Below are 16267 nucleotides of genomic sequence, written 5' to 3' on the forward strand. Positions count from 1 at the left end.
TTGTTTTAAACTTAATTATTACATTTCTGCACCTGAATATTACTGTTACTGTCTTTATATAGCCTATAATTTTATGTTGGCTGTACATCTATGCTTGGAATTTGTGCAATTGTTCTTGTTGTATTACTGACTTTAGTAGTTAAGCTAGTAGTTTCTGCTGGGGTATAGAAGTACTTAAAGTAAGCTTTTAGTAATAAATGAAAAGCAAACTTTTTTTTTTTTTTACTGATCCGAAAAATGATCCGATCCGTGACTCAAAATCCGTAGTATGATCCGAACTGTGAGTTTTGTGATCCGTTGTACCACTACTATAGATAGATAGATGGATAGATAGATAGATAGACAGACAGATAGACAGACCAAAGAAAAGCATTGAATCTTCATCTTCAGGGGACCAAATTGAAATTGTAAAGCCAGGGAAAAGTTTAAATACATGATTCATCAGGGTTATTACTTACTGTAACAAAAATTAAATAAATAAATATATAAATAAAAATTTCAAAACAAATAAAGCATGCATAAATGTTCGAATAAATAAATGCATGTAGAAACAATTTATGCATTAAAATGCATAAATAAATGCGTATATAAATGCGTGAATAAGTGTATACATATATAAACAAATAAATAAAGGCTTTATGCTCCAAGTCAAAAGGCACAGTCTTTGTGAATTGGAGGATGATGAAGCCAATCATCAGCCTATTTTTACTGGAGTGACATGCACATAATCACAGGCTTTGTGGTCCACGATTTCACATTGACATGTGTGTATATGTACTGTGTGTGTGTGTGTATATATGTATGTCAGTGTCTACATGGGCTAATTTTTCCAGTTCAGACCTTACTAAATAAATAATTTAGTTAACTTTAAATGCCTAGATGAATTTTTTATTTTATTCTATTTTGTTTGTTAAATTATAATAATAATTTTTTATTTTTTTTTTATTACTATTTTTGGAAGTTGTCATGTACAATGAATTTAATATAATGCAATATAATATAAAGATTTGACCAGCAATCCTATTTTTTTTTTTGTTTTGTTATTTTTGTTAGCTGGTTAATAATACTAATGTTATTTAGTTGACACATTTAAAAAAACATTTTTTATAGAGTTTGTCATTTTTTCAGACCTCTGTCGCAGTGCTTTGAAAGCTGCCGCTGGCCTTTCAAACTATGGCCATTGTTTTTGGCACCAGTAGTAGTGGAAAAATGAGATTTGAGAAGTTGTTGAGCTGTAGATCTTTTTGTCGTGTCTCACTGAAGGACGGCTCGTCTCAGAGTGTGTTTGCGGCTGCTGATTCCTCCAGAACACGCTTTACAATGCCAACAGATCCACTGGAATAAATTACGGGCCTGTCTAACCTGAACAAATGTGTTGAGCGCTCGCGGCTGGTGTCGCTTCTTGTTGTTTTTCTGAGTTATGCGCATGTATGTGTGTGTGTGTGTGTGTGTGGTTCATTGCACTTCAGCACAGATTTGTCAACTTCCATTTATTCTAAACAGATTTAGCTAATGTAAACTTCATATGATTGTTGACTCGCGCAAATGACATGTTTCCAGAGGATTTTGCCTTTTTATTTCTGTCTAATGAGCATTATTTTGAAGTTAATTTCTGAATTCTGTTTGACAGCATGTTAATATGCAGTTTTAATGGTTGTTTTTCAAGATGAGCATGACTATTACTAACACTCATTCTTGAGGTTTCCGATCTGAACAAAGGTCAAGCACCAATCACATTTTTCTTCAGAAAATGTAAAATGTAGACTTTAAATTGGTGCCAAATGTCAATGTGAAATCGTGGACCACATAAAGCCTGTGATTATGTGCATGTCACTCCAGTAAACATAGGGTGATGATTAGCTTCATCATCCTCCAATTCACAAAGACTGTGCCTTTTGACTTGGAGCATAAAGCCTTTATTTATTTGTTTATATATGTATGCACTTATTCACGCATTTATACATGCATTTATTTATTCGAACAATTATGCATGAGTTATTTTATTGTTTTTTATTCTTTTTATTTATATATTTATGTTATTTTTGTTACAGTAAGTAATAACCCTGATGAATCATGTATTTAAACTTTTCCCTGGCTTTACAATTTCAATTTGGTCCCCTGAAGATGAAGATTCAATGCTTTTCTCTCTCTTCTTTGGTCTCTCTCTCACTTTCTAGCCTCAATCTGTTCCCAAAACCTAGTGTGGTGCCTACCTAGATGGTATTTTAAGGCTCCATTGCGCTTGTGTGAAAGCCGTTCCAAACATTAGAGCACTTAATCCGGCTTTCTTATGATACAGAATATTTTCAGAATTTGATGCGTCTCCATATGCATTTTCAACAACTGCAATATCCTCAAAAGTCAGACACAAAACTGAAAGTGAGCAAGGATGACTGCTTCTAAATGGCCGTCTTTATCGAATGCTTCTTTAACTTAATGTAAAGAAGAGATTCGTCTGCTGAATCTTTAATTACAGGAGCCAGTGGTTCTGTAGGCGATGTCTGAGTTAAGCTGCTCACTGAGGTTTGGGTCAGTCTCTCCGTGTCTGCTGTAACCTGTTTTCCCTCTCTAAACTCACAGACGCTGGATGAATGTCTTTAGCTGTGTAATGCGACTGTGAGTACCATCGACGTTCATCTGAAAGGCTGTAAATGCATTGCTTTAAACACTTTTTATACTCACTGATCTTTTCGGTCCAACTGAACTGAACAGGAGTGTGAAAACAGCGTCTGCTGGTTCTTCTTTTGCATTTTATGACGGTAACGAAGGAAAATCTGCTCTTATGAAAGAGATCTAGCACTCTGTGTGTGTTGACTGGACCCCCCTGAGTTCAAATGAACCTGCAGATTGATCTTTGCATTTATTTCCTTCACAGTGACCATGCCTTTGTAAGGCAAGGCAAGTTTATTTATATAGCACATTTCATACACAATGGTAATTCAAAGTGCTTTACATAAAAGGAAATAAGAAATAATAAAAAAATTAAAAGTAATAATAATCACAACAATAAAAACAAAGTGATTTAATAATTGATTTTAAAAGAATTTAAAACATTTAAGAATAGAAAGTGATTATACATAGAGCAATCAGTTCGGACGTAGCACAGTGCTCATTCAACAAATGCACAGCTAAACAGATGAGTTTTGAGTCTGGATTTAAAAGTGGCTAATGTACATTTACATTAGTACAATTGTTTGTACTAACAATTGATTGATTAATTCATTTATGCAATTATTTATTTATGCATTTATTTATTTGTTTGTTTGTTTATTTTTATGCATTTGTTTATTCATTTGTTACATTTTTGATTTATGTATATTTATTGAATTAATTGTTTTACTTAAAAAAAAAAAATCATTCATGCATTTATTTATCTTTATCTTTTTGTTTTTCTTTTTATTTATTTTTTATTTATATATTGTGATGTTTAGAGACCATTAAATGTAAAATCCTTCATGCCACAATTCAACAGTGATAACTCACTGAAAAAAATATGCAGTTTATTACCACATATTTCCAAAAATAAAAAATAAATATAATAATAATAATAATAATAATAATAATAATAGTAATAAGCAGTTGAAGTTTGTTTAAATTCTTTTATAATCCAAGAAAAGAGAGAATGTGGAAACATTTGACCACAGATTACCAAGATCAGAATCAAATATTCTAGCAAGTCATATAATATGCATTAATTATTAACATATCTCTGCATAAATTAAAAAAAAAAAAAAAACAGGAAAACCATAAATGTAGAAACTTAAAATTCAACAGTTAGTTGTTTATCTGAATGTGCATGGTTTCAGCTTGGTACTTTTTAAAAAGAGAATTTTTTTTGTTAATTTATTTTATTTTTTTTGCTCAGTAGGCTTTAAAAGCTTGTGCACCAACTCCTGAAAATTGCTTTAAAGACATTTAATCAGATTGAAGCCAATTTTGAAACTGCTTTTTCCATTTTTATTTGCAGTGTGTATCTGAGGATGAGTCTAGACTTTTTGTTAAGCTTTTTCTTTAAAATGTTTTCATTTGGCAGATATATAACATTTCTTATAAGCATTTGTGTTTTCTGGGAGTTACAATCATGACCTTGAGATTGCCAGCACTTTTCTTTACTAGTCGATGCATTAAAAACCATCTAGAGTACAAGAAATCTATTGAAATAAATGGCTGTGTTTGTTGGCGTTGTTTGTAGCTGTGTGTTTGACGCGTCCTGGGAATCTCAGACTTCTGTCCTGGAATAACTTGTGCAAAGTTTGTCTGTGTTGAGTAAAATGAAGGAAATCAGAAGTCAGGCCTCATTTGAGGAAAGCCGGCTCGCTGCTGATGTCAGACGCTGTGATTTATTCTACTGTGACCCTGATTTTAATTCTGCCTGGTGAAGTGCCGTCACAGAGTTCACTGGCAGGTCAGTTATTTAATGCATAAGCGTATTGTGCATGCGGTCGTAAAAGGATAGTGTGGATTTATTTGTGAGAGTTTAAACTGGCCTGAACAGCATGATAAATGAGCTTTCAGGAGGCCAGCAGGAGTTCCTGTGTGTGTTTGCTCCAGTAATGACTCTTCATTGAAGAAAAACAGATTTACATTGATTCAGCGCGCTCTCTCTCACACACACACACACGCACACACATGCAAAGCCCCGCCTCCCACGCTGATTGACACATTATGTGGCACGCCCATGTCCTGTTTTATTGCTTGTATGGCATTTATTTGATTTCTTCCCCTGTAGTTATGGAGCAGATGTTACTTTCGTGTGTGTGTGAGAGAGAGTTTGCTGTCTTCTGCGAGGATAGAGATGTCTAGTTGAGACTTTTCATCAGAAACTATTGGGCCATTTTGAAATCAAGTGTTCCCAAGTGATTGCCTTGACAATTTACAGTACAAACACTTGTTTTGTTTGTTTGTATTTTTCATAAAAATAGTCAGTTCTTTTAATTTCAGCATGTTCACATGTATTTTTATTTATTTTTCTTTTACAATTACAAATTATTATAATCAGTGACACTCATTTTCTCACATTTGGTTAGTCACCTACAAAAAGACACAAATATTTATTTTTAGTGTTATACCTTTTTTATTTTATTTTTTATTTTGTTGTTTTAAAAGGATTTTGATTTTCAGTATGATCTATTAATGTATTTGTTCAGTTTTTATTTATAATTTTTAATAAAAGAACTGGTCTTTTAAATTTAGCTCTTTCAACTTTATTTATTAGAAATGATCATAATCATTGACACTCATTTATTTACATTTGGTTAGTCGTCTACAAATAGAGAAGAATCTTAAATACTAGTTTAGTGTTATGCAACTTTTTTTTTTTTTTTACCCTTTTGTTTTGACAAACTTGATTTTGTCTATTCATTTATTTGTTCTTTTTAATTTGAGAATTTAATAAAAAAAAATTTTTTAAATACATTGTTTTCAACTCTATTATTTTCATTTTTATTACAAATTATTTATATATTATTTTCTAACTTGATTTTGTGGTTTTAAAAAGATTTAGATTTTCATGTTTTCAGTGTCATCTGACTTTTATTTAGAATTTTTAATAAAGTAATTTTTTTTTTTTAAATTCTTCATTTACAAATCTGTTATTATATAAATTATCATGATGAATATACATTTTCATGAAGTCATTTGCTTACATTCGGGAAGCTTTAGTGCAGAAGACTAAATATTACTTGTTTATTTTATGTAATGTGACTTATTTGTTTAGATTGTTTTAAATGTAAAATAAAATTTTGTGGTTTTGAAAAATTTAGATTTTCGTGTTTTCAGTGTGGTCTGTAGTTAATTATTTATTGCTTTAAAAAACAGGTTGGCTAGTAGGCTGATATTTTATATTTCATGTCTGCGGGTTTGCTCACTTCAGGGTGTAAAGAGATTATTTCACCTGCTGCGTGTTTGTGTGTGTGTGTGTGTGTAGACTGTAGAGAGATCCTGTTGCCTTTGATGACGGAGCAGCTCAAACTTCACCTGGAGAATCATGAGGAGCTGGACTCCTGCTGCCAACTGCTCAGCAACGTCCTGGAGGTGCTTTACAGGAAAGACGTGGTGAGAAACACACACACACACACACACACACACACACACACACACACATACACACACACAGACAGCTCTCTGCTTCTTAAAGCAGTAGTTCACCCCAAAATGGAAAAGCAAAGCCTCCTAAAGTGAAGTATTCACTGAAAGGCAAATCTGTGTTTATGCCATGTCACATCCTTCAACTTTTGTGACCTGTATGTGACCCGCTCAGAGATGTGAGTTTATTTAATTACGGTTAATTAATTTTTGGCTCGTGTTCTGACTGTTAATTGGCTTCTACGGCACTCAACTGTGTTTTAACCGGGCAGATATCCAGACTCGCTGCTCTCTTCTCTGTCATTTGATCAATTACTGCCGTCATGATCAATAGAAAACTTCCATACCATCTGTTAAATGAAATGTCCTTTAGCACTACTTTTAGAATAAGTGCATTTTTTTAAACAACCTCATTTGCATACAGAATTTTAGGCAGGTGCATTTAGTATATTGAGTGGTTTTGAATGATAGATCAATGAAATACTGCACAGTAAACGGTGCATTAAACTCTCTTGCCTTTACTTTGGTTCTTTGTTCCCATCTTTACACCAGGGTTATTATGGTTAACTTAATGAAATGTAAAAAAAACCCCTAACTTTATTAAAAACCTAAATGTATTTTATTTCAGCTAGTTTCCAAGCCAGCATTTCTCATTTTCATTTAGTTTATCTTGATGTACTAAAATAACCAAAACACAAACTGAAAGAAAAACAATAAATAAAATGAAAGCAGAGGATATAAAAAAAAAAATGAAATGTACTAAAATAACTAAAACTGAAATAAAAAATGTATATACTGTAAACTGTATAGACATTAAAAAATGTAACTATTAAAATGACAAACACAACAAAGTGAATAAACTTAATCTAAAATTAATAGAAATGCAGAAAATATTAAAAATTAAATGTACTAAAGTTAAAAAAATTATTTAATAAAAATAACAATTACTAAAATTTAATTGGAAATATGAATTTAAATTTAAATTAGAAAAATAAAGTCATTCAAAATATTAATAAAAACTATATTAGTGTCTAGAAGACACTACAATAATTGTTGCTTTACACACGGATGAATGGGCGTCACTGATTTCCTCACTTCCTGGTGTTGTGGATGAAGCATCCTTTAAACCAGTGATTTTCAATCCTGTTCCTCGGGACCCACAGCTCTGCACAGTTTGCATGTCTCCCTTATCTGACTCACTCATTGGAGTACATGGAGCTCTTTCCTAATGAGCTGATGATCTGAAGGTGATCAGGTGTGTAAATTAGGGAGACATGCAAAATGTGCAGAGCTGTGGGTCCTCAGGAACAAGTTTGAAAACCACTGCTTTAAACCGTTATTTGTGTGTGTGTGTATATGCATGTTAATTGAGTGTGTGCGTGTGTGTTGCATAATACATACGTCACAGTCGAACGCAGAGCTCTCTTTCTCTTAAGGCCAATTCACACCGCACAGACAAACTCCAACAAACAAGTTGTCTCAAGTTGGCCGTTGGATTTAGAATCTTATGAAAAATAACGGTCATGTTCACACTGCACCAACAGACACCGATCAACTCTCACTGACTGGGGAGACAATGGATAATCCTATATCTATAAGAATGTTCAGTCGGGTCAAAACAAACTCCAACCAACGCCAACAGGGGTAACACACTGATCCAACAAACTCCAACAGACTAGTTTGTTGGCGTTTGTCTGTGCGGTGTGAATTGGCCTTTACTCTCATCTCTGGTTGGAGATCAGCAGCATCCTTTGAGGAGGACCTTGGAAAAGTTTGTTTAATAATTAACGATCTGCTGTGAGTGTATCAGGATCCCCGCTAACAAACACACACACAGAGAGACAGCTCGCGGTGATGGATCTGATGCAGTTTGCTTTAACACCAGTTAAATTTGAAGAAATCTCTTTACTGTGCTTAGTAATTCAGTATATCTGACTTTGCCTTGTAAACATGACTCCAGCAGCGTTAGACCGTGATCACACTGATTCCCTGCAGCACTGACTCACTTCAACACAATTATTAGCATCAATATTCAAAAGATATTTCAAATATAAATTGTATATTTTATGATCGGCATTAATCAATATTGAATAGAAAACACAATTTACTGCCCATAAACATTTCACACCGACCATGAAGTTTCTTTCGTTCATTTGTTAATTTGTGATTTCGTTCGTTCGTTTGTTCAAATAAATTGACATGCTATTTTAATAAATCAAATTAATCCTGAATAATTGCATGTATCATCATTTGGTGAGGAAAATCTACTCCGTTTTTCAAATGAGAGAATTATTAAATATGCATTAAAATGTAAAATATAATTTGTTTTATAAACACAAGGCCATGTCCTGCATGAACATGTCTTAAACTGACAGAAGTAATTATGTATTTACTAAAAATATATATTTTTCCCCTTATGAGAAAATGTACTAATTTTAATTAAATACTTTTAATAATTTTCTTTAATTTTAGACTTTGTGTCAAATGAGGAAGTCATTGAATCGACAAAATGCATTTGAAAAGTTATTTAATTTCTAAACACATTGTCATGCCCCACATTAGCGTGGCCTAAATTGACAGCCCTAATTATTAAGAGAATATATATATGTTTTTATCCCAGATAATGTGGATGAGGCATTATTTCTATCCTAGATAATCCAAGATAAACTTTTGACATTTTTCACTGGCATGAAGTTGTGACGGTTGTTTCCTTAAATAGACACCATGTATTTTAACTACTGATTTCAGTCGCTCATTACTTAGACCTATATCAGCAAGGTTAAGATTATCGTTCATGCACATTGATTTAAATCATGTATTATATTGCAATTCCAGATTAATGGTGAATAACTTCTTGAAACTGTCTTAGTTGCTGTTTGTTCTGAAAATGTTGTCTTGTGTGGATAAATGATTTATTTGTGGTTTTAGGGCCCGACGCAGTGGCACGTCCAGATTATCATGGAGAAGCTGCTGAGGACGGTAAACAGGACGGTGATCTCCATGGGCCGAGACTCTCTTCTCATAGTAAGCTTTTCGCTCAGTCACAGGGCTGTTCCTCTGGGATGTGCTGAGTTTTTGGGTATCCTGTGTCTGTGTTTAGTAACAGTGTGTTCTGCCACAGCAGTGCGATCGGGCTGCTGTCTGCAATCCTCAGATGGCTCCACAAATACACACACGCGCTCACAGCCAGGCTTTGTTCAGACAGGCAGCAAAAATCCATTTTTTTTTTTTGGCATATCCAACTCAAATCCTCATAGTTTTTGTGGTCTGGACAGAAAAAGAACACATTGAACATTTAACACATTAAAGTGTGCCGTTTCTGTGAATAATGTCTGTTTTCAAACAGGTTTCCCAAACACACTCTCACTCATTGGTCGGGAAACTCCTAGCCCTGTCCCCAAACTCAAACCATTGGCTGAGCCAGTGCATTTGTGTGTGGTGTAAATATTTCTCAGTGTTTTATCACTGTTGGTTTGTTAGTGTTGATTTGATTTTGAGCAGATGGTGGGAATGTGCAGCATCTTTTGGCACTGCATTTACAGCTCCTGTGATTACAGAAGCGCACATTGCTTTAGTTTGCTGTTGTTCATCTTCATCCTGTCCGAGTTGATCTGAGATCTGGTAGTCAGAGAGCTTCAGGTTGCCGCCAGTGCAGATATGCTGATAGTGGCTGTCCTTGACTTTTACAGCCACATCTCTCCATATGCATGCTAAACATCTCTCTTCCTCGACCTCTGTACACCTGTGTTTGTGTTTAAAGGAATAGTGCACCAGAAATTAATATTTTCTCATCCTTTACTAGTCTTCATTTCACTCCAAACCCTTATAATAGCAATTATAGTTATTGAAGAATAGAGCTTTCAAGTGTCAAAAAAGATGCAAAAGCACCAAAGACAGACCATGAAAGTTGGAAAATAAATTGAGAATATTGAAATTATATACATACACATATACAATATATTGTATGTGTGTATGTATATAATGCTACATGTTTGGAGGTTAGAACATATAGATGTCTGAAGCAGCTGATGCAAAATTACACACATTTTAATATTTAAAAATTATATATATATATATATATATATATATATATATATATATATATATTTTTTTTTTTTAAATATTAAAATATAAATAATTTGTATATTCAAACCATGCAATCAATTTTACTTAGCAGTTGTGCTGTGAATATAGTTCACTACTGCTATTACACAAGTAATTGGCATAGTGTAATTTTGCATCAGCTGTTTCAGACATCTATATGTTCTAACCTCCAAACATGTAGCATCAGTGCTGCGCTTTTCCACTAATGTTACAGTCCTTAAGTCATCAGATTGCTGGAGCTGAATTGGCAGCATTTCACCAGCATGTTTACGGTGTGAAACTCTCTAGAGATTGACGCTTGATCACAGATGTGCCGCTGAAATACTTTCCTACCTTTGTCTATTATTACCCCACCATCATTCTCTCTCCTCTAGAGTTCAGCAAGTAGGTCTGTGGACGCTCTGTGTTACTATAGAACTGACCTCTGATTTATGCCTCTTCTTTCTTCTGAGCTTATGTTAAAAGGTCTCTAAACTCCAGATGCTCAGGCCCTAATGGTGTAGTCATATAATGCCCATTCATCGCTCTCAGGGTACATGTACTCTGCTGACCTTTGCAGTAAATCCCTCTGTCTTATGCAGTGCAGTCGTGTGCCAAGCCGAGCACATCTGCCGGGAAGAGGGCTGTGTGAAATATCCAACATTTATGAAAACTGATTATTAGACTGCAGTAAAACTGGTTTCATTCTGACTTGTGAGTATGAGAGAATTAAGACATTTTAGGCTACGTTTACACGACAACGATGTAGTCAAAAACGGAAAAGTTTATCCCTTGTGTTTTTAAAAAGTTTCACATATAAGGGCATTTCTTCAACTAGGGACACTTTTTTTAGCCTTGTGAAGTTGAATAAAAAAAACTTGTTCAAAAGTCACGTTCAAAATGTGTGGCGGTGGAAATGACAGGGTGTTGTGGAAATGACAATGAATTAACGTGAATATAGAGAAACAGCAGAGATATATTTAAACTCATTAAACTCAATTCACAAAGTCATTAAACATATGAATTGTACTTTGTAACCATAAATGTCATTTCCACCATAGAGGCAATGTGGTGGAAATGATATTTCTGTAGTTTTTTGTGAAAAAAATGGAAGATAGCTTCACTGATTAGCTTTGAATTAATACTTAGTATTTCATGTATGCAAAATACTCTTATTTAACTTAAAATGTTTAGCTTTTTAAAAACACCCTTGAAGGTACAGCATGTTTGGAAATGACGTAGAATAAATATATTAACTGATCAAGTAATATTTACGTTGATTTTTCTTCATATGTTGTTGATGAAAATTTAAATTCCCTCCATGTCCAACATGTGCTCTGATGTCACTGAACATTTCCATAGAAACCACCTAAACAATCTTTCACATAAACTTTTTAAAGGGACATTACGGTGTTGTGGTGGAAATGACACCAATACTGTACGACAGCTATATTTTGTATAAAAAGTAATATTGATAGTGGTCTCACATTAAATACTATAATGTATTTTAATTATTTTACTAGTGCTTAATTCAGGTACATTAATAGTTACCAGATAAGTCATATTTTTGAACTGTATTTTAATTGAAGTTTAAAAGTCTGGGTGTGCGACAAGAAAACAGTGACTTTGACACCTATAAGGAGGTTGAAAAGTATGAAAAAATCATAATAGAAAGGTAGTAAAAAGTTTTTAAGGTCATTTTATTGTTAGTTTGACAAAGAAAGAGGAATTTGTCCAAAATTATATGTATTTTTAAAAATATGACCAAAGAACATAAAAGTGCCCATAGTCTAAGAATCACCCATACACGACAACGTTTTCAAAATGATTCGTGTTTACACACATCCGCGAAAACGGCCAAAAACGCTGTATTACGTATGCCAGGCCAGTAGTTGGTGCTGTCACCTAGTAAACAGTACCATCTTCTTCTGTGGAAGTAAACAATACCTCTAGGGAAGTGACGTCACCGTTTTCAAAGATTCCCATATTGGGTGTTTACACGGAAACGACAATGGCAGCGTTTTCAAAAGCTAACTGTAAACGAACAGGCAAAACGCATAAAAAGTTTCCAGTTTTTGGCTGAAAACGTTGTCGTGTAAACGGCCCCTTAATGGCTCTTCTGTGAATTGATTCAGTTTCATTGAATCGAATCTTTGATTCTTTTGCATCATCAGTAAATGTTTACACAAGTCTGTACATGATTTTTGTCATTTGTATGTAGGTGAATGTTTATTACTTTCACATTTATGCATTTTCGCAGACGCTTTTATCCAATTGACTTGCATTTTCAATTCATTGATTTTTTGGGAATTGAACCCGTGACTTTGGTGTTGCTGGCACCCTGCACCATACTATTTGAGCTTTTTTTAGTATTTGTTATATTTAGTGTGCATTTGTTATATCAGTGCATAAAAAGATATAAATAAATATTCTTGTGATCAAGCAAAGGAGAATGCTATGAACTGAAAATGACTTCAGTTCATGCATTCCCTGGGAATCAAACCCATGACCTTAGTGTTGCTAGTGCCATGCTCTACTGTTTGAGATACTAGAACTTTTTTTTAAAGAATGCTTTTACTATATTTAGTATGCATTAATTATGTTGATACATCACAATGATAAGTAACTATTCTTGTGTTCATTTGCTGGAAAGCAGTTCTAAAAACATGATTATTTTTAATAAGGGTTTTTATTTCTTGATTAAATTTAAATTTAATCATTTTGAATCTAATTGGCTATAAATGGCTTTTTCAGCTTATGCATTCCCTGGGAATCAAACCCATGATCTTGGCATTGCTAGCTCCTCTGTTGGTTGCATGAATTTATTATTATTATTATTATTATTATTCTTTTTAAGTATGCATTTGTTATTTAACATTAATCTGTTAAATTGATGCATAAAATTGACAGTTAATTATTCTTGTGTTTTTAATAGACTAATTCTTGGTTAAAATTTAGTTAATTGGCTATAAAATAGCTTAAAATATTGCTTGACAAATCATGAAAAAAAGCCCTTCAATTTATGCCATTTTACAGCATCGCCAAAGAATCCCAGCCCCTGCTTTATAATTATGCAAACATGTCATTATTTAATGCTCTATGTCAATATTTGAAGGTCTCAGAACTATGATATCCTTGTGGTTGAAGCTATGTCTTTTATGTATTAGCATGTTTAAGAATGCATGTTCTGCAGATTCAGTTGGATTGTGCAGATTGATAGTACATTTAGAGTTTATGTGTGCGTGCGAGTGTGTGTGTGTGTGTGTGTGTGTGTGTGTGTGTGTGTGTGTTTGCTCTCTGTGGGCGGCTCTCTCACACTGACCTTGTTCGTCAGGGATCTGTTGCTTGGATTCAGATTTATGCATTAACTTTTCTCTGTGGTTTTGCTGGATGTGAGTGTAGAATTTAAATGAGACTGATCAGCAGCACGCACACACACACACACACACACGTCCTGCATGCAGATGTGCACTTACAGTAAAGCAAGTCCAGTTAAAAATTATTCTTAAACTTCAAAAAGTCTGAATCCTACAGATGTTTATCGATTAATTATCGACTGCGACTGACACGTCTCATCATGCAGCAGAGGAGAGGCTTGTATTTACTCTTTGACAGTGAAATAAGAGTCTAAAGGTCCCATGAATAAAGGAGGAACCCAATTACAGAATGTCTTTGAGACCTAAGGGAGCTATTTTTATATTTTTCAACTAATATACATTAGCAACCACTTAGCAATGCCATGTTTAACCATCTAGAACACTTTACATGCATAGCATGATGCTAAAAACCACTCAGAACAACCTCTATAGCATCATATTTTGCATATATAGTGAGTATTGCATGATCAGATGACAAGATCTGGAGGAGCACTCCAGTTTTTATAATCCTCTGTTAGTGTTTTTGTCTTTTCTCTGCTTGTCTTGCATTCAAGAGCTTTATAAATCTCATCTGTAGCATTCAGGAGGGTTTTCCTCTCATTGTCAGGATCTGTGCTTGAGTATTTTAGCTCCTCCCATTCCTCTGCAGTAGGAGGGATCAGGTGAAGGAAGCAGGCTTTTGATTGGCTGCTCTGTTTGATTGACATTGCAGGACTGACGGCAGGTGCAGTCTGCAGCATCAGTGCAGCAAAACCCTCCTAGATTTACATTCTCACCACATTCTCTCTGCATTAAATATACATTTGTGATGATAGAGAGGCTCTTCGGATTGATTTATTTCTATCTGTAGGTTTTTGCTGACTGTCCACCTTTTAAGTGCTTTTCAGATGAGTTTTTCCAAACTCTCTCGCATGGGAAATACCGAACGGTTGCCACTGCAAGCATGCATGGGAATTCCCTGCTTAATAAACATAGAAACACGCACGCACTCCTTCATTGTGACCTGGAGAATTTTTATAACTCTATTTTGCTTTGCTGCTGGGAAAGAAAGTGAGGGAGAGAAATACATTGAGGATCCCTTCGAAAAGGAACATTATCTCATTGAAAAAAAAAAAAAAGTGGCTTAATGCAGGTTTCTGCTTTAAACTGCTTTAAAGTGTAGTAGGACTGTTTTTTAAAAATATATATAATATATTTGCTCAAATGGCTTTCTTTTGATTTGATCTGATTTTAAATTGAGAATGCACAATTACATCAATATCTATATTGGCTTCTTTTTCCTATTCAAAGTGTAGTAAATAAAATAATTGATTTAACTTTAGTTAACTATAAATCACCTGGTCATTTTCTTTAAAAAAAAAATTAATTTAAACTATTTTATCATTTTATTTTATCTAATAAATTCAATGTCCACATAGACTTTTTTTCCATTCCATTTCTCTTTTTCTTTACTTTTTTTTTTTTTTTTTTTAAATTGTTAATTTGTTTATCTTGATCCTCACATCAGGCTTTGTACTAATATTAAGTATTTCCACAGAATCAATCCCATGAACTTACTGTTGCCATCTGGAGTGAATCGTAGTCATGGGGTCTGTATTTTTATACTTATTTATTTTCTCCCTGCTGCTCCTGGATCGCTGCAGTGGGTTTAATATTATCCAGTGTAATCTGGGTGGAAGAATGGTGAACCTGATGGGGAACAGATCTCACTTCCTTTAGAATCTAAAGCTGCTTTTCTCACATAATTACATTCCAGCAATTAGCGTCTGCAATGCAACAGTAGGGGTCTCTGGGATCAAAAACCAAATTTCCAGTGAAATACAACATTACACAATCCTGATGTGAGACCACCATTGAAAACTCACTGTTACCATTAAGTTTTGGAGTGTTTTTTTCCCCTCAGGCCAGTTGAGCTTGATTAATGTTTACCTCAGTTAAACAGTTTCTTTCTTCCCTCATAAAAGTGGATAAATTGACAGTTTTATATCATATGTAATATTAATTAATCATTTGTTTCTACTCCAAATACTATTTTTGCTTTGAATAAAATGCTATATATAAGCAGTGTTGGGTAAGTTACTTTCAAAAAGTAATTAATTACAATTACTAATTACATCATCGATATTGTATTTAAATTACTTTACTGATTACTCTGTCTGAAAAGTAACTTAGTTACTCAATAAGTAACTTAATTATTCAAATTACTAATTAGGCTACATCTTAAAATCCTTATAAACCTTAATAGAAATTAAACTGTTTATGCTTTCAATTTGAGTCAAACATAGAATAGTTTAGCCTTTTAGATTTAACACAACTTTAATACTTAACCTTCTTTGGTTAACAAATATAAATACTCTGCAAAATATCTGAATAACAAAAAAGCTTAAAAGTTAAACAATACATTTCAGTTTGGTAAGATGTTCATGAAAAGCCCAACTAGTAAAATCTATACAGGTTTATGTAAAAATAACACGTTAACTAATGTAGGTAATAATAAATTACAGAAATGATACTTTTTTTTTCATTGTTAATTTAGAAAAACGTTTGGAGTATTTTTGTTCGTTGAATATAAGTTTTATATAATGTATAACGATCAAGCGGCCAGCAGCATACAGTGAGCTGATCATAGCCTATGTTTGATCAATTTAGCCTTCTCAAATCATCTCGACTTGCCTAAAATAAAATCTATAGATATACTAAAACAGTTCAAGCATATAATAATG

General features: G+C 33.6%; 1 protein-coding gene across 2 annotated transcripts in view; it reads left to right on the top strand.

The window, feature by feature from the left end:
* dock1 (dedicator of cytokinesis 1) overlaps positions 1-16267 on the top strand; it is a 304321-nt gene that overhangs the window by 106164 nt on the left and 181890 nt on the right. For both annotated transcript variants that reach the window (XM_058793231.1, XM_058793232.1), the window contains exons 26-27: positions 5927-6054; positions 9013-9108. In XM_058793231.1, coding sequence (XP_058649214.1) covers positions 5927-6054; positions 9013-9108 — 224 coding nt within the window. The remainder of the gene's footprint in view (positions 1-5926; positions 6055-9012; positions 9109-16267) is intronic.

The sequence above is a fragment of the Onychostoma macrolepis genome, chromosome 12, assembly GCF_012432095.1.
Source record: "Onychostoma macrolepis isolate SWU-2019 chromosome 12, ASM1243209v1, whole genome shotgun sequence".
In the NCBI taxonomy this organism is placed as follows: domain Eukaryota; kingdom Metazoa; phylum Chordata; class Actinopteri; order Cypriniformes; family Cyprinidae; genus Onychostoma; species Onychostoma macrolepis.